Genomic DNA, 18,624 nt, shown 5'->3' with positions numbered 1-18,624 from the left:
AGTTTACAGAACAAATTCATTTTCCATACAGCAGTTCATACACATTTTGTTTCATGACATTGACTATAATTCCCCACAATGTAACAGCTCTCTTCCCACTCCCTCCCCATAGTTACCTCTTCCCTGTGTCCTTCCCTTCCATGCACTCCCACCCCCACTCCCAGCTATCTCCCTGTGCAAACACTGCCCTTCTGTTCTCCCATAATTGTTCTCTCCAAAGAGTGTATCTACCTGATGAAAATGTTCAGCTCATATGCCTATCTTTTGTTTGGCTGAAAGCCACAGGAGTGAGTTGAATTCCAGACCTGAAGAGTAACTAGGAGCCATAGTTTCAGGGGTCTCACCAGGCTCTATCAGACCAGCAAACCTGGTCTTTTTTTTTATGATCTTGCATTTTGTTCCACATTGTTCTCCCACTCTATCCAGGATCTCCTGACCGATCCCCCTCAGAGTGGTTGACAATGGTAGCTGGGTACCATCTAGTTCTTTTGGTCTCATAGTCATATAGTTGAGGATCACACAATCTACTAGTCCCTTGGACTAATGGTTTCTTGTATCTTTGCTTTTCTTCATTCTTCTTTGCTCTAGATGAGGAGAGACCCATTGTTGCATCTAATGGCTGCTTGCAAGCTTTTAAGACACTGATCACTACTCACCAAAGTAGGATGTAGAACAATGTTTTTGTGTAGTATGTTTTGCCAATTGATGTCTCCTGCTGGCTACACTTCTTCCAGGATAGATTTGTTCATTCTTCTGGAACTCCATGGTATTTTCAGGATTCTTCACCAACACCACAATTCAAAGGCATCAGCTCTTCTTCAGTCTTCTTCTTTGGTCTTCCTTATTCATTGACCAACTTTCACATGCATAGAAGATGACTGAGAATACCATGACTTGGGTTGGTGCACCTTAGTCTTCAAAGTGACATCTTTATTTTTCAACACTTCAAGAAGTCTTTTGCAGCAGATTCGTCCAGTGCAGATTTGCCTGGAATTAGAAAACCAAAAGTGAAGAACATGCTCAGCATTCCTCAAGCAGAAAGAACTGAAGAAAAAAAAATCAAGCCTTAAATTGCAGTATTGAAGGATTCTAAGGTCAAAATAAAGGAGTTCCAGTGGCATGGCGCCTAAGGCATTTGACTACTAACCAGAAGGTTGGTGGTTCAAACCCACCAGCCACTCTGTGGAAGGAAGATGGGACAATCTACTTCCATTAAGATTTACCACTTCAGAAACCCAAAGGGGTTCATTATGAGTCAGAATCAACTCAATGGCAGTGATTTTGGTTTGGTTGTGGGCAAAATATTTCCCAAAATAGCTATCTTTTCTTTATTTCTTTCTTTCCTTCTTCTTCTTCTTCTTTCTTTCTTTTTTTTTCCATCTTATTGCTCTGGCTAGGACTTCTAAATACAATATTGGATAGAAGTGGATAGAGAGGTGGTGGTGGACATGGAACAGGAGGGAGGACTTCTGATAGTGTATGGGTCATGTGAGGGTAAAGAAAAGAGAAGAATCAAGGTGATTCCCAGGTGACTTGAGAAACTGGGTGTGTACTGCTGTCTTTTATTGTGATGTTGAAGAACTAGGGAAGAAACAGTCTGGGGTATGGAAAGAAAAACAGTTAACAGCCATGAATTGAAGGCTTACCATGAGCTTGGCACAGAGAGACACATAGAGTAGTATGGGGAGAGGCCCAGCCCAGTGTGTCTTTGGACCATCCAGGATAGCCATGAAGTCAAGTACAGGGCAGTGTGATACCAACCATCATAATCACAGTATCAATACTAAGATGTGGTTGGAGTCCCATCATTTACAAAGCCCTTATATACTTTGAGGGCAGTGGTTGTTCAATGGTAGGATTTTCACCTTCCATGCAGAATTTCCAACTACTGCACCTCATACACAGCCACCACTCATTAGTCATGCTTTGATGCTGAACATGTTTCAGCAAACTTCCAGACTGATAGACTAGGGAAAAAGGCCTAGTGACCTACTTCTGAAACACCAGCCAATAAAAATCCTATGGATCACAATGGTGTGATTCACAAACAATCATGGGGATGTCACAGGACTGGTGTTTCATTCTGATGTGATTGAGGTCTCCATGAGTCAAGAGCTGACTTAATGTCAGCTAATAACAGTCGACTCATTATCTGTACAATCCATACCACAGTCAAATAAGATGAATATTATTATCTCCATATTGCAAATGATAAAATCGAGGCTTGAAGAGGTTGGAAAAGAGTGAATAAAGCTTCCCAAAGTCATTCCTTGGGGTACCCATTGAAGCACATCAGCTCTGTCTAACTCCAAGGAAAGTCCCCCCTGCTCTGGACTGAAGGAGTTGTTCAGAGACCACAGAAGATGGTGTGGACTAGAGTGACTGGGGAGAGCCAAGGCTTAAATCAGGGAGACTTCTATAGGATTTGGGAGCAGGGAGGTAATAAGGGCAGCTTCAGACAAGAGAGGGTTAAGGAGCAAAGACATAGGGGGCAGTTGACTAGAGCTTGCTGAAGCATTATGTATGATCTTCCAGCTCTATACATTGATGACCTGTCCTACATGTTGAGACTGGCTTACTTTGCATAGAAATTCAAGACTCTCGAGAAGATTCCTCCCAGACTTTAAGTGAGATGACCCTGCTTCCTGCTCCCCAGGCCTCAGTCCCAGAGGGGGACTTACTATTCTTTGAAACCTTGCAACTCAGACCTGTAAGAAAAGTCCACGTCAGCAAAGCATTGCCCTCTGTCCTCTCCCACCAGCTATGCCCAGCCCCCTTCCTCCCAGAGCCCTTCAGCAGAAGGCTACCACAGCCCGCCCTTCTCAACTCGTGGTTCTCTGTTGATGGGACATTGTTGTTGTTAGGTGCCATCAAGTCAGCTCCACCTCATAGCAACCCTATGCACAACAGAATGAAACACTGCCAGGGCCTGTGCCAGCCTCACAATCCTTGCTATACCTGAGCCCATCATTGCAGCCACTGTGTCAATCCATCTCATTGAGGGCCTTCCTCTTTCTCATTGATCCTCCACTTTACCAAGCATGACATCCTTCTCCAGGGGATGGTTCCTTCCGACAACATGACCAAAGTAGATGAGACAAAGTCTGGCCATTCTCCCTTCCAAGGAGCATTCCGGCTGCACTTTTTCCAGGACAGATCTGTTAGTTCTTCTGGTAGTCCATGGTATTTTCAGTATTCTTCGCCAACACCATAACTCAAAAACATCAATGTTTCTTCAGGTTTCCTTATTCATTGTCCACCTCTCACATGCATATAAGGTGATTGAAAATACCATGGTTTGGGTTAGGTGCACCTTAATCTTCAAAGAGATATCTTTGCTCTTCAGCACTTTAAAGACAGCAGATTTGCCCAGTGCAATACTTCATCTGATGTCTTGACTGCTGCTTCCATTGCTGTTGATTGTGGAAGCAAATAATATGAAATTTTTGACAACTTCAATCTTTTCTACATTTATTGTGATGCTGCTCATTGGTCGAGTAGTGAGGATTTTTGTTTACTTTATGTCGAGATGTAATCCATACTGCAGACTGTAGTCTTTAATCTTCATCAGTAAGTGCTTCAAGTCATCTTCACTTTCAGCTAGCAAAGTTGTGTCATCTGAATATAGCAAGTTCTTAATGAGTCCTCCTCCAATCTTGATGTCACACTCCTATAGTCCAGTTTCTTGGATTATTTGCTCAGCATTCAGATTGAATAAGTATGGTGAAAGGATACAACCCTGACACACTCCCTTCCTGATTTTAAATCATGCAGCATCCCTTTGTTCTGTTTGAATGACAGCCTCTTGGTCCATGTACAGGTTCCTCATGAGCACAATTAATTGTTCTGAAATTCCTATTCTTCTCAATGTTATCCATGATTTGTTATGATACACACAATTGAATGCTTTGCATAGTCAATAAAACACAAGTAAACATCTTTCTGGTATTCTTTGCTTTCTGCCAAGATCCATCTAACATCAGCAGTGTTATCCCTTGTCCACGTCCTCTTCTGAATCCAGCTTGCATTTCTGGAAGTTCTCTGTCAATATATTACTGCAGCCATTTTTAAATTATCTTCAGGAAGATTTTACTTATGTATGATGTAGGAGCTCTGGTAGCATAGTGCCTAAGGCACTTGACTGCTAACCAGAAGGCTGGTGGTTCAAACCCACCAGCCACTCCTCGGAAGGAAGATGGGGCAATCTACTTCCATAGTGATACTGCCTCGGAAACCCAAGGAGGGGTCGCTATGAGTCGAGGCTGATTCAATGGCAAACAACAACAACAACAACAACACAGTCTCAGCAGGTGTGATGGCAGTTTCCTGGCTGAGATTCTCCACCACTGGCCACCTAGCATGCTTGTTATTAGCTTCTGCCCATTCTCTTTGCCGGCAACAACCACTTGTCAAAACATCACTGCCTCTGGCCTCTCCACTCTGGCTGGGTGCCCCTCCTGCCACCTCCAGATTCCCTCTCTGCCATTCAGACCACTCATTTGAAGCCTAGGAGCAAGGACCAAATGCCTTAGAAGCTGCAGAGCTTTTCCAGGGGTCCTTGAGTTTGTACAAGCACAAGTCATTGTCTGCAGACAGAATAAGAAATATGTATCCACTTAGGTCCCTTCCTAACAAGCACAGGCATTTAGAACAATTGCTAAACTTATAGCAATGTTTACCATTATGTATTTTTCCCAATCAACAGATAAAGAAAATATTACTATCATATGGAAGTTATGAAATCTACATTATGTTTCCAACATCATCGTGAATAAAATCATCCATCAGAGAACTTGTGGATGGGAAACCTGAGTTCCAAAGGGCGGTGAAGGAGCAAGAGAGATGGTATGGAGTCTGGATTCCCTAAATCTTCAGTCATTTCCCCTTCTCTAAAGTCTCATTAAGTCTGGGGCTGCTCATGGTCCTTCTCAACCCACACAAAGACAATCAGAGTCATGCTTGTCCGGCAGAAGGTTTAGAAATAGATCCCTCTTCCCTCTCTTTCCCAACTTGTTTGGCAACACCAACAGCCCACTTTGCATCCTGTGATTGTTCCAGAAAACCAGCAATTGTTAAAAGCCATTGTGTCAGGTTTGCCCAACTCATGACATTTGACAGCCACCCTCCACACAATGTCCCTCCTCCCTGTGCCCTCCTGATTTCAACACTCCCGGATGGGATGGGACAGGGTGGCCAGATTAAAGAGCAGGACCTGAAGAGCTGGTTGTACCTGGCTGGAGTCTGAAGCTGAGCCAGCATCATGGCAAGGCCCATGGCCTGGGCAGGTGAGTGGGCATTGCTAGGGAGAGTGGCCTGGGCTTTGGGAGCTGTGGGGGTGAGGTGGGGATGTGCACTGGAAGGTAGAGTAAGCAGGAGAGCTCGGAAGAACTTCAACTCATCCCTCCCCACATGGACCTTTCTGCTGCAAAGGAAGTTTTTTTTTTTCTTCAGTGCACCAGAAACACTTTTATGCCTTCTGTTCTGGAATCCCAGGAACAGTGACCCCTCCTGCATAGGGTGTTTTTGTCTTTTTTATTTTTTGGTATGTTTATCCCTACTTTTGGTCTTATTCAGTAAGTGTCCACCACCAAGGGTTCTTCTCCAATCCCAGTGCTATGTGGGTTGCAAGAGAGCAATCCAGGAGCCATCCACCCTGGAAGCCCTCCAAAATTCTCATGCAGGTTTTATTAAGGTGAACAGGAACATCCTAGGTCATCAGAAAAGTGGACGAACCTCTTTTAAGGAGCTCTGCTGAGCCCAAAGTGGCAGGGCTGAGGCTGGGACTATTAGAACCTCTGCTGGGCCTTAGAGAACTTCGGGCTCCTCCACTCCAGTTCCCTCTTACCCATAGGTTACCCAACCTGAGCCTAGAGAGCCTCAGTCCAGCCTGTGGCCTCAGATCCTCCCTCCATCTTGTCTCATAGACCCCTGGATTTAAAAGTTCCTTAACTTAACTCTCCCGACCATCACCACCAGCAGCAAGAAAAGATCATAAAGAGCACACAGTTACACAATGCTGAGGAACAGGAGGCCCAGCTCTTGCCAATTTCCAGACGTGGCTCCACCCTGTAATCCCTGGGAACCTTGGGCAAGCAGCTGAACATTATTGAGCTCCAGGCTTCCCACACTGTGAAATAGGGAAAATACCTTTCTCTCAGAACACTGTTGAGGCTACTAAATGAGATGACATATGTAAAGCACCCAGCACTAAGAGGTGCTCAGAATGCTGGTGCCATGCTCCTTCTACCCTTCATGGCAAACCAGGCTCTCCCTCCTCTCCAGCCAATCCTGCCCATCAGACCTCAGAAAATCAGTGCTACATTGTTCTTTTCCTCTTACCCCACCTCCTCTCTGCTCCAGAAGCCTTGAGTTCTGGGCCTCCAAGGATGCTGACAGTACAGTTAGCTTCTTGTGGTTGTGCAAGAAAGCAGCAGGTGGAAGCAGAGTGCAGCAGAAGTGCTCTGTGGTCTCCCAGCCATCCCGCCCGGCCCTTCCAAACTGGCTTTTTCCAGCCCCCGGGTGGGTTTTTGTCTTGCTCCTGAAGGGAAGCTTTCTGAACGTGTCATAAGTTAAGATTTTTTCTCAGCATCTTCCTATTCCACTCTGGCCTTCACTGACCCCTTAGAGAGGGTCCATCAACTTCAGGGGCTAGTCTAAGCCAGGGAGAAGCCCCGTGTCTCATCTGGGGGAAGGATGGACACACAGTGTACACCTTGGTCCCTTTTGAATGTGTGTGTGTGTGTGTGGTGAGATTTGCATGAGACCACCTTGAAACAATCCTTCACTACTCACCTGAGCCCCCTGCATTTCACTAAGCTTAAGGGGCCTGGGAAAGTGAGGATGACATCTTAACCCTCTATCTTTTCTCTTGTGTTGCTTCAGGTCTGATAGTTCTGCTGATGATCCAATGGGGTAAGTAGTAACTTTCTTGAAACCAGCCCTTTGTTCCTTTTCTGAAATCTGCTACGCAGACCCTAACCCCCACTGCAGGGTTCATACACGCACATGTGCGCGCACACACACACACACACACACACACACTCGGAGAGCTCCTGCTAGGTGTCAGTGGGAACTTTCCTCCAAAGTTCAACCCCCTGCATGTTTTCATCACCCTAACAGCCTCTTCAGAGATTCTTGCCTCCTTATTTACTAGCTGAACCCTTGCATACCCAAAGGGTCAGTTTAAGTGTCAGCCTCCCTTGGATCTTTCTTGAGATCCTCCACCTTTGTGCTATCTTAGTACTTAGGAGCATTTTATGGGACATATTGTAGTTCTTATAATTCTCATTCTATATGTCTTTCCACCAGGCTCTGAGCTACTAGATGTAAGTTTCTGTGGAGTCAGTTCCAACTTACGACAACCCCTTATGTGTCAGAGTAGAACTGTGCTCCACAGTTTTCAGTGGCCGATTTTTCAGATGTTGATGGCCAAGCCTTTCTGTCAAGGTGCTCTGGGTGCTCTCAAACCTCCAACCTTTTGATTAGCATGTGAATGTGTAACCATTTGTATCATTCAGGGACTCCCTTAGGTAATGAGCCTAAGTCTTATTCAATTCAGCTCCGTGTCTCTGTCCCTTTAGCTCTGCAAGGAGGACACATTCGCTCCCATTATCTGTTAAACTCTTTGGATGCAGACTTTGGAAGAGGCAGGAGGGGCTCCTTTTTGTCTTCTTGCATTTTCAGCTTCTGGGACTCCCAAAGTCCCTTCCCATTCCACAGGCTTCCTGTGTGTCAGTAGCCCCAGGAATGCTTGTGCCTTTAGGCTCTTGTCCTGAGGCTTTGGACATGCATTCTCTCTCTTGGTCTCATAGGAGAGAACAGTCAGGGGACCAAAGAAATAACAAACATGAGGAAGAGAGTTTAGTCCAAGCTAGCTCTGTGTAAGAATGCACCGCTTCAGGTGGCCTGACTACAAGGACTGAAATACTAGCCAAGTTCCTGCTATATCTTGCTAGTTACCAGAGCATTCTCTTACTCCAACCCCTCCCTTTCACCCAGGCACAGTCTGTCTGGACTGTATCCTAAACTAATCTATGTATGTCAGAACCTGAAAAACACATCCCTCAGTGGCCTGACCCCCACCGTGTTAATGAACCTAATGCATAATTAATGAGTTCCCAGAAAGCCCTTGAATAATCATAACTTCCCTATTCCATTCCTATTTCAGCCCTAAAATCCTCAGCTTCAGGGAGCTTGATCTGAGGCATGGTCTCTGAATTCTAGTTTGCCAGCCTGCAATAAAGGTTCCTTTCCCAGCACCTCAAAGCCTGGTGTCTCCTCATTGACCTGGGAATTGCAAAGGGCAGGAGTCTACCTGCCTGGTTTCATCTGGACTTTATTGATGTATAGTAACAATAATAGAATTTCATGTGGACTAAGAGTTAATATATGTCAAGCTATGTCAGCCACTAAGAGTTTGACATATGTTAATTCTTAGTTCACACAACAAGCCTGTGAAGTAGGTACAATGACCATCCCCATTTTACAAAGAATGCAGCTGAGTTGAGTTGCTGAGTTGGGATTTCCTAGGCATTGAAACTCCAGAGTCCCTGCTCTCAACCACCACATTGCCCTGAAACACCGCACTTCATTGCTTCTATAATACAAAAACCTATATGTGTGATATTTTATATGATAAATTATGATATAATATAAAGAGAGCCTCTAGATTCCTCCCTAGATGCCCCTGGGGATATGCTCTCTGGGTTAGCCCCCTCCTTCCTTCTTTTGCCTTGGGGAGGTTTGACCAATCCCTCATCTTTGTCACAGCAGGCTCTACCTCCAACCCTCACCAGCAAGTTCCACTCCTGGGTAACCTCTGATTGGGGCCAAGGACACAGCCAAAAGCCCCAACTCCTGCCCCAGGAACCTCCATGTGCCCAGGGCAGCCTTGACCCTCTATGCTACTGGGTTCCAGTTGAGGTGGGTGCTGTGTCTTCTCACACTCCCTCCTGGAGGCACTTTATACCCCCTAATCTTCATCCTCAGGAGCTCTGGTGGCATAGTGCCTAAGGCATTTGACTGCTAACCAGAAGGCTGGCGGTTCAAACCCACCAGCCACTCCTTGGAAGGAAGGTCGGGCAATCTACTTCCTTAGTGATACTGACTCTGCAACCCAAGGAGGGGTCGCTATAAGTCGGTCCGACTCGATGGCACATAACAACAATCTTCATCCTCACCCTCCCACCAGTCTAGCAAAGGGAGGAGAGAACAAAAGGATCCTGTTTGAGCACAGGGAAGTCCTAGGGACTGGATGCAAGGCACAGACACACTCCAGTCCAACCTCACTGTCCCAACAAGCCCCTTGTTGTGTTTACATTGTGTAAAAACAATGTCATCATAGAATGCGAGGCTGGAAGAGACCTCAGAAACTTAAGAAACAAACAGGGCCTATCACTGGGGCCTCTTCTCTGCTGCTTTGTGCACTGGCATTTTAATTAACGTTCGGAGGTATTCTGAGTCTTGTTTTGAAAATGTCTCCCTACCTTAGGTGTATGAATGTGCCATGCTTAATTCTCTTTGAAGAATATGCTGGGTGTCTTTGAGTCTGCCTTTTATAGGGTTCAGGGCCTGGAGGAATGGGTCTAACTAAGGGGAGGGGGGTTTAACTGCCAGAGCCTAGCCCTGAGGATCAGGCTCTGAGCCCAGTGACTTTCAAGGATGTTAAAGGGTCAGGAGACTTGCATCCTGTCTGGTCCTTCAGCTCTACCTTCTTAGTAGCCATGATGATGGCACAGGTGCCAACCTCTCTCTGAGCCTCAGCTTCCATATGCATCAAATGAAGATTATGATTAGGTCTTGGTCATTCATAGGCGTCCTGAGGAAAACAAGGCTGCCTCCGGACATGCATTGCTAATTGTAAGGTGCTGGCCAAACCAAAACCAAAACTCATTTCCAACTGTCAGATCCCTTGAATTATTTCAGCACCCAACACCCAAGGGCACAGCTCCCCAGGCTATCATCTGACCACCATTTCTCTTCCTTGTCACAATGGCCAGGCTCTGCTGCAAAACTGGTCTGCTACTTCACCAACTGGGCCCAGTACAGAGAGGGGGCAGCTCGCTTCCTGCCCAAGGATGTGGACCCCAAGCTGTGCACCCACCTTATCTACGCCTTTGCTGGCATGAACAATCACCAGCTCAGCGTCATCGAGTGGAATGACGAGACCCTCTACAAGGACTTCAATGGCCTGAAGAAGATGTGAGCTACTGTGGGAGGTGGGGGGGGGGGTGGAGAGGATGGGTACCATTTCTCAGAGCCAGAAACCTTTCCCTGCTCAGCAGTGCCACCATAGACCTGCTGTGTGGTTTTGGAAAATCGCATCCCCTCTCTGGGCTTTTCTGTCTTTATACGGGAGTAGGTAAGGGGCATTCTTTTTTTTCTTTGTTTTTAATTTGTGGTGAAAATATACATCACAAAACATATGCCATCTCAACAATTTCTACAGATACAATTCAGTGACATTGGTTATGGTCTTCAAGACATGCAACCTCTAGCTATCCTGTTCCAAATCATTCTAGCACCCTTAATGAACAGATGAAGGGATCCTTAAGGACATTTCCAGCTTAGATCTAAGTGGGATCAGGATTATAAAACTGTTCCCTCTGCTGGGAATGCCCAGCCTTCTCCTAAAATCTATCCATCCTTCGAGTCCTCTTACCACCTTTACAAAGCTTCTGACTACACACCCTGCTCTGCCTCTGCCTGGATTCCCTGGTATGTATGCACTCCTGCTGTGTCTCCCCACTCAGACTGTCAGGTCTTTGAAGACAGGAACATGTCTTTTCTTTCCTTATCTAGAACTTCCCCCAGAGTGCTTGGCATAGGGCTCATGAGGATTTATGCATACCTCTCATCCCCTTACCCCATCAAGCCTGCCATCAATCTGTTAGCTTCTTGCTTTTCCAATCAGGAAGGTGAGTCCTGGGAGCTGGCTAGGTCAATTCCAGTGCATCTCTTATCTTTTCCAGGAACCCCCAGCTGAAGACCCTGCTGGCCATTGGGGGCTGGAACTTTGGCACTCAGAAGTGAGTTGACGGTGGGAGGGTGAGCAGGGTGGGGACTTGGTACACTGGGGCAGAGAGCCCTGGTCAGAGAGTTTGGGCCAGTCTTGGGTGTGGTTGGGATATAGGAAAGCAGCCTAGACTCTGGGTTCTTAGTGCCCCATCTGGAGGGCAGAGAAGTGGGCTAGAGCTCTAGGCTGTGCGGGTGAAGTCTTCCCAGAGGCACAAGACCTGAAGGAAGCACAGAGTTCTGACCTCTTTACAGGCCTCAGTCTCTTCCTCTATGAAATGGGGTGAGGGAAGGGAGGAGACAGGAGTCCCAACTAATCCCAACTATATACCCTGTCTATATTTTCTAAGCACTAAAACAAAATTAGCATAGTGCCTAAGGCACTTGACTGCTAACCAGAAAGCTGGTGGCTCAAACCCACCAGCCACTCCTTGGAAGGAAGATGGGGCAATCTACTTCCATAGCGATACTGCCTTGGAAACCCAAGGAAGGGTCTCTATGAGTAGGGTCCGACTTGACGGCACATAACAACAACAACAACTTATCCGAGAAATAATTTTGTTCCACTTCTAGGTGTAAAAGAAAGTCTGTGAGATTGAGTTTGGATGCCAAAATATTAGCATTTCTGGGACATTTTGATGATTTATGAAGATAATAAAAAAAGAATATTTGGAACCAGAATTTTCCTAGAAAATCCAGAATAGATGGTTTCCAGAGCTCCCAATCAGTATTTCTCAAACTTTTTTGGATTGTTTAACCTTTTGAGAATCTGATGAGAGCTCCCAAAATAAGAGTCTGATGACTCATCTCCCACAATAATGCTTATCTCCAGATTTTTCATTGAAATGTAGGGGTCCTTAGCTTGGGATCCCTAACCAAAGGACCACAGCTGCTATGCAAATTGAAGTAAAGTTAGTCTTTAAAAACTTGAGACCCTCAAGAAGGTCAGGGTTATAGGGACACTGAGAAAAGAGGAGGTGGGGCAGCTTGGGGATTTGGAAGAGTTCTGGACTCCTCACGGTGGTAGCACAAAGCTCTCTGGAAATGTGAGTTAGGAGGATGGTGAACGTGCCAGGGAAGCAGAGCAGAGAGTTCCTGAGTCATCCTGCTCTCCACGGGCATCGCTGCAATTCTCTCTTTCTCTTCCTCTTCAAAACTGATTCCTCCTCTTCTTTTTAAACCTTCAGGCCAGGGTGACAGCTAGCTCTGATTCAGGGCAGGGCAACACCCTGAGCAGGTGCATGGTAGTTGGCTGCTGGAGGGAATTTTGGGAAGCAGAACTACTAGTGAACCTGGTATTCTTCATGATGTCAGTGTTTGAGGGGAAGAACCAAATTGTCCCTTTTCTTTAGCCAGACCCAAAATTCACCAGAAAACATCCCCAGCAGTTTCTGCAGCAGTGCTCCTGGCCTAGACACATCAGCACCTCTATCCTGAGTAGTTTCTTGGTTGCCCTTGTGGGACTGGCCCTAGGCAGTGTGGCCCAAGGTAGGCCCACATGCCCCTTCACCATCTCATAGGTTTACAGATATGGTGGCCACTGCCAGCAACCGCCAGACCTTCATCAACTCAGCCATCAAATTTCTGCGCAAATATGGCTTTGATGGCCTTGACCTTGACTGGGAATTCCCAGGAAGCCGAGGAAGCCCTGCCTCAGATAAACAGCACTTCACAGCCTTGGTGCAGGTATGGCTGGTGAGGAAGGGGCCACCCTGGCTGCCAGGGGGTCAGAGCTGTGGCCCCACAGGATGCATGGACATTGGTCTGCCCCCAGGGTCAGCTACTACACATGTGTGCCCATCACAGGCCAATCCATGATCAGTTTTCAGACTCTTGAGAGCTAGTATCTCCCTGGGCTCATGGGGTCCTGGTCTCTGCCTCTGTGTTCACTCTAAGCTGCCCCTGCAGGAGTTGGTCAGTGCCTTCCAGCAAGAAGCCCAAAGCTCCGAGAAGGAGCGCCTCCTCCTGAGTGCAGCTGTCTCCGCAGGGCGAGCAATCGTGGACGCTGGATACGAGGTGGACAAAATCGCTCAGTGAGTCTTGGCACGTGTTGTCTGGAGTGGGAGAACCAGTTTTAGGGCAAACTGAGCTTCCTTGGGAGCAAAGGAGGTGTCACCTCCAAGATAGCACTTTGGGAAAGCCCCACCCCTCCATTGGCAAATCCAGGAAGAACTCACTGTGTCTGTGACAGCACATTCCAGATTCCTTCTCTTGGATCTTTGGGATCCTTCCTTGAGAACTCACTCTTAAAAGGAAAACACCCCATGAGGGGAAAAGCGAAGCCCCTTGTATCTCCAAAGGAACGAGCCATCTGGATCCTTGCTCCTCAAAGTGTAATTTGTGGACCCACAGCACCCATACCACGTGGGAGCCTGTTGAAATGCAGACTCTCAGGCCCCACCCCAGGCCTCCTGAATCATAGCCTACATTTTAATGAAATTCCCCGGGCAGTCCGTATGCACACTAAAGTCTGAGAAACACTGAGCTAGATTTCCCTCCACAATAGCAAAATAGCACTAGGGTTCCTGAGTGGGGTGGGGCCTGAGGAGCTGAGCAGATGGTGTGGGGAGGGTGTTAAAGACAGGAATTCCAACTCACAGTTTGATTGAGAGTGCCCTTGATAATGGGTGTGGTAGTTAATGTTGTGTGTCACCTTGGCTAGGCCTGGTTTTGAGTGGCTGGCAAGCTGGATGCAATTATTCCCCATGATGAGATCGGATGTGGTGTTATCAACTGCATGGTGGAATCTGCTGTGAGCAGTTAATTAGCTGCCTTTGGGATGTGGCCTGTTCTAGTATTTAAGGAGATGCTTTGAGAAGGGTCTTGAGCATTTGGCACATCTAGGTCCTGCATTTGGCCAAGTCTTTGTCTCTGTGGCCTGCCACATTGCCTGCCGATCTTGGGGTTGTTCCTGGACTTGAGCTAGTGGCCTGCCGTGTTGTCTGCTAATCTTGGGAATGTGCCATTTTACTTGTTGATCTTGGGTTCATCAGCCTCAGCAGCCAGCAGCTGTGTGAGTCAGAAAAAGCCTCCAGCTCTAGTGGGCTTGGAACAGGAAGCCCAAGTCAAGGGGCTTTTGCCCAGCCCCTAGAGCTAGCACTTTGAATTCAGACTTCTAGCCTCCTAAACTGTAAGAGAATAAATTCCTGTCAGAAGAAGGCATCCACTTGTGGTATGTCTGTTATAGCAGCTCTAGAGAACCAAAACAAAGGGGGTTGAGGTAAGCTGTCCAAGTCACCTTCCACAGAACCACTGTGTGTGGCGATTGAGGTGGAGGAGGGAGGGCCTCTCCTGTTCTCTTGGCTTTAAAAATGAGACCCCCCACTTCCTCATTCCATGCCTCCTGCAGAAACCTGGATTTCATCAACCTCATGGCCTATGACTTCCATGGCACTTGGGAGAAAGTCACAGGACACAACAGCCCACTCTACAAGAGGCAGGGAGAGAGCGGTGCAGCAGCTGAATTCAATGTGGTAAGTGGTCAGAGGGGTCAGAGGCAGGACCCGCATCCATCAGGCCCTGTCAGGTGGCTTTTCAGAGCCTTGAGGCGTGGATGGAACAGAAACACAGGGCGAGAAACCCAACAATTTTTGTTTCTTTGCTCATTTGTTTTCTTTTCCTGTTCCATGCCACTACTAAGGGAAACCTCACTTCTGTGTAGAATCTTGGTTGATATCAGACACAGGAAACCAATTTAATGGCATCAAACAAACAATGACTGATTGGGAACCCTCTTTGAGTTTGAGTTTCCAGCCAAAATGGCTCCTGCTTTCTTCACACTCCCCCACCCTCACCCTCACCATGTTTTCTTCAGCACAGTGGGCAGACTTTTGCTCCCTGGTGGTTGGTAGACCTTCTGGAAAGTGCTTCCTGAGAATGGAGGCTTTAAGAAGTTGATAGTAACTCAAGAGAAGTCACTCAGGGCAGAACTACCCCCTGTAAACCCCCGAAAGTGAAGGCTTGACTTTAGACTGGGCTTAGCTGAGGTCTCTGGGTGACCACAGCTGCTATGCAAATTGAAGTAGAGTGAGTCTTTAAAAACTTGAGACCCTCAAGAAGGTCAGGGTTATAGGGACACTGAGAAAGGAGGAGGTGGAGCAGCTTGGGGATTTGGAACTACTAACCTAAAAGTTGGCTTGAATCTGCCTACAAATGCCACAGAAGAAAGGCCTGGAGATCTGCTTTCACAAAGATTACAGCCTAGAAAACCTTCTTGGGTTTCCGAGGCAGTATCGCTAAGGAAGTAGATTGCCCCATCTTCCTTCTGAGGAGTGGCTGGTGGGTTTGAACTGCCAGCCTTCTGGTTAGCAGTCAAGTGCCTTAGATACTTCACTACCAGAGCTCCTCCCAAATCAATACTCATGGCATTTTTGCAGTCATTCAAGGACATGTGCAGAGCACCAAAAGTTTAAGTTACCTGACACTCATATTCCCAGCTATAGTCAAACAAGGCGATGTGCTGCCTTCTTGGTTCAGTTCTCATACTATAAACAAGTGTCCTTTTTGCAGTCTATTTAGTGGCCTAGTTTTTTGCACTTTTGAGCTTTTTCTTTGTAGTTTTGCCACTTAAAATGGCCTCCAAGCATAGTGCTGAATTGCTGTTTAGTGTTCCTAAGAGCAAGAAGACTGATGAACCTTATGGAGAAAATATATGTATTTGATAAGCTTCGTTCATGTGTGGCTTACATTACTTTTGGCCACAAGGTAAAGATTAATGAATCAACATATATATGAAACAAGGCTTTTTGTTGTTGTTGTTTTGTTTTTTTAACAGAAACACATATAAAACAAGGTTATGTGTTGATTACTTGACAAAAATGTGACCAAAGGCTCAAAGGAACCTAACCCTGTATTTCCCCTAGGAACAATGGTTCGGGATTTGTTAATTCAGCCTTTGCAGTAAATGTATAGAACATGCTGTTGTTAGGTGTTATCAAGTCAGTTCCAACTCTTAGTGACCCTGTGTATAACAGAACTAAGCACTGCCTGGTCCTGTGCCATCTCACACTCATTGGTATGTGTGAGCCCATTGTTGCAGTCACTGTATCAATTCATCTTGTTGAGGGTCTTCCTATTTTCTGCTGACCCTCTACTTTATCCAGCAGAGTATCTTTTTTCCAAGAACCAGTCCTTCCTGATAACACATCTAAAATATGTGAAATGAAGTCTCACCATCCTCTCTTCTTAAGAGCCTTCTAGATGCACTTTATTCCAGTACAGATTTGTTCATTCTTCTGGCAGCCCATGGTATACTTAATATTTTTCACCAACACCATAATTTAAAAGCATCAGTTCTTCTTTGATCTTCCTTATTCATTGTCCAGCTTTCACATGCATGTGAGACAACTGAAAATACCATGACTTGGGTCAGGTGCACCTTAGTCCTCCAGGTGACATCTTTGCTTTTCAACACTGCATTGAACATAGAATTTATATAATTCTTATAGAATATAAGTACTGCAAACAATGAGAATCAACTTTTATTTTCATTTTATAGACAGGATACCTAAGAGTTAACAAAGTTATGTAAGTTGCTGAGTGAGCCCTTTGTGGGCAGGAATCTCTGTTTGTTCACTGATGCATTCCTAGCATCTAGGACCATGCCTGGGACACAGAAGGCTGTCAGTACATATTTGTTCAGTGAAGGGCTGTCTGATTCCAAGGCCCATGCTCTTGGCTATACCACCATGTGGTTTCTCTCCCTGGGACAGAGGGTCTAAGGAAGATGGGGCAGGTTTGGAGCATTAATAAAGATCCTTGAAGCTCTGGCTAAGGACTCTCTACTCTTCTAGCTCAGCCTCTGGGGCCCTCAGTCTTGGGCAGCCAGAATCAGACTGATGGCAAAAAAAAACCTCACCCTGCCCCTCCTTCTCTGCCACCAGGACTTTGCCGTGGGATACTGGCTGCAAAAGGGGGCTCCTGCCAACAAACTGATTCTTGGCATGCCCACCTATGGACGGACCTTTACCCTGGCTTCCTCATCAAACACTGGAGTGGGGGTCTCAGCCACAGGGCCTGGGACGCCTGGCCGTTTCACCAAGGAGGGAGGGGTGCTGGCTTACTATGAGGTAGGAAAACCCTGCAGCCACCCTGAGTATTGTGTGTGTGTGGCGGGGGGGAAGGGCAGGGACAGCCTGAGAGGAATGAAAGCTGCTTCCACAGTTTCTGAATGAGGATGCCAGAGATGGCAAATCTTAGCCTGGTGAATTCCATTCCATCCCATCCCATCCCTGTCATCTCAGATTTATCCTTAAGCCCAGATGCTTCAAACTGAATCTAGGGTTCCAGGTCATTCAATCTAGAATCTCTTGTGTTCCCCAGACTCCCTCAGACAGAAATTTTCCAATTCCTGTCTTCTGCTGGCTAGATGCCTCCCTCTTCCTCCCAGCACTGCCCCTCTCTCTGCTCCTGCAGGTCTGCTCCTGGCAGGGAGCCACCAAGCTCAGGATCCAGGACCAGAAGGTGCCCTACGCTTTCCAAGGCAACCAGTGGGTGGGTTTTGATGATATGGAAAGTTTCCAAACTAAGGTGAGGTTTCACCCAGCTGGCGGGGTGGGGTAGGGTGGGCCTGGGTGGGCCCAAGGCCTGTCAATAACATCAAATGACAGCATTCAGAACCTTTTCAGAGATGAGTCTCCCTCTAAATACCCCAATATTCAGATCCCCATATGATGACATTTGTACCTTTGGCATCTATTGATTAAAAGAACATAAAATGATAAAAAATAGTTCTATATTCAGTAACATTTTTGAAAGGATTTGTATTTATTAAATACAATAAATTCTACAGGCATAGAAGAACTCTATACAGGGAGGCACATCATTTCATTCAACCCATTGGCAACATTTGGTGCATGTCCAAATGGTAGACCTTTTGATTCACTTATGTGCACCCCTCCTCCTGCTCAGGATTGGTGGTGGTAGTGCATTTGTTTGTTTCCATGCCTTTCTCCCTCATGGGATCATTAGCTTCTGAAGAGAGATGCTGTATTTGTTTATTTGTATAGTCCACATTGATTATCACATAAGACAGACAGTAGTGGTAGTTTCTTCTAGAAGTGTAGACAAAGTGCCACAGGGGAACTGAGGAGGAGTCTGATGGGGGAGATGGGAAGAAGCCATGACGGAAAGGTGTTTGAGATGAGTCTTAAAACAGAATAGGTGGGTTGTTCATTCTGGAAGGAAACTATTCGAGCAAAGACATGACAGAGAGAAAAGTGGAAGATGGACCTGAGGATAAAGTGTAGACACCTTGCTGGAACCCTGAAAAGGGCAAGGATACAAAGAGAGATCTCGGGAGATAGAGAGTGGGGAGAAGGGTTCTAGACCACTTCTCCTCTCCAGCTCTCATACCCATCCTGGTGGGAGTACCATGGCCACCCTGAGGGGACAGACAGCTACACCTTCAGGAAGCCTCAGAATCTGGTAGAGAAGAGAAGGCCCTTGTGGAGGTTGAAGACATGAAGACAGAGAAGTAAAACTTCATTCAGATCTTTTGCGAGGTGTAGTTAGACATTCCCTATAGTAACTAAGGGAGCTCTGGTAGCATAGTGCCTAAGGCACTTGACTGCTAACCAGAAGGCTGGTGGTTCAAACCCACCAGCCACTCCT

The 18,624-nt window shown here is 46.5% G+C and overlaps 1 protein-coding gene across 1 annotated transcript in view; it reads left to right on the top strand.

Annotated features, from left to right (window-relative positions):
• The first annotated feature begins 5,260 nt into the window (after positions 1 to 5,260).
• The window catches only part of CHIT1 (chitinase 1), a 15,351-nt gene continuing 1,987 nt past the window's right edge, over positions 5,261 to 18,624 (top strand). Inside the window, exons 1-9 of the mRNA XM_007941157.1 lie at positions 5,261 to 5,285; positions 6,883 to 6,912; positions 9,999 to 10,200; positions 10,971 to 11,027; positions 12,534 to 12,699; positions 12,922 to 13,046; positions 14,363 to 14,486; positions 16,896 to 17,081; positions 17,428 to 17,541. Coding sequence (XP_007939348.1) covers positions 5,261 to 5,285; positions 6,883 to 6,912; positions 9,999 to 10,200; positions 10,971 to 11,027; positions 12,534 to 12,699; positions 12,922 to 13,046; positions 14,363 to 14,486; positions 16,896 to 17,081; positions 17,428 to 17,541 — 1,029 coding nt within the window. The remainder of the gene's footprint in view (positions 5,286 to 6,882; positions 6,913 to 9,998; positions 10,201 to 10,970; positions 11,028 to 12,533; positions 12,700 to 12,921; positions 13,047 to 14,362; positions 14,487 to 16,895; positions 17,082 to 17,427; positions 17,542 to 18,624) is intronic.

Source organism: Orycteropus afer, unplaced genomic scaffold (genome assembly GCF_000298275.1).
Source record: "Orycteropus afer afer isolate SDZICR_OR568_19922 unplaced genomic scaffold, OryAfe1.0 scaffold00075, whole genome shotgun sequence".
NCBI lineage: Eukaryota > Metazoa > Chordata > Mammalia > Tubulidentata > Orycteropodidae > Orycteropus > Orycteropus afer.
The sequence above is the reverse complement of the archived record's forward strand: the minus strand, read 5'-3'. Positions and strand labels throughout refer to the sequence as shown.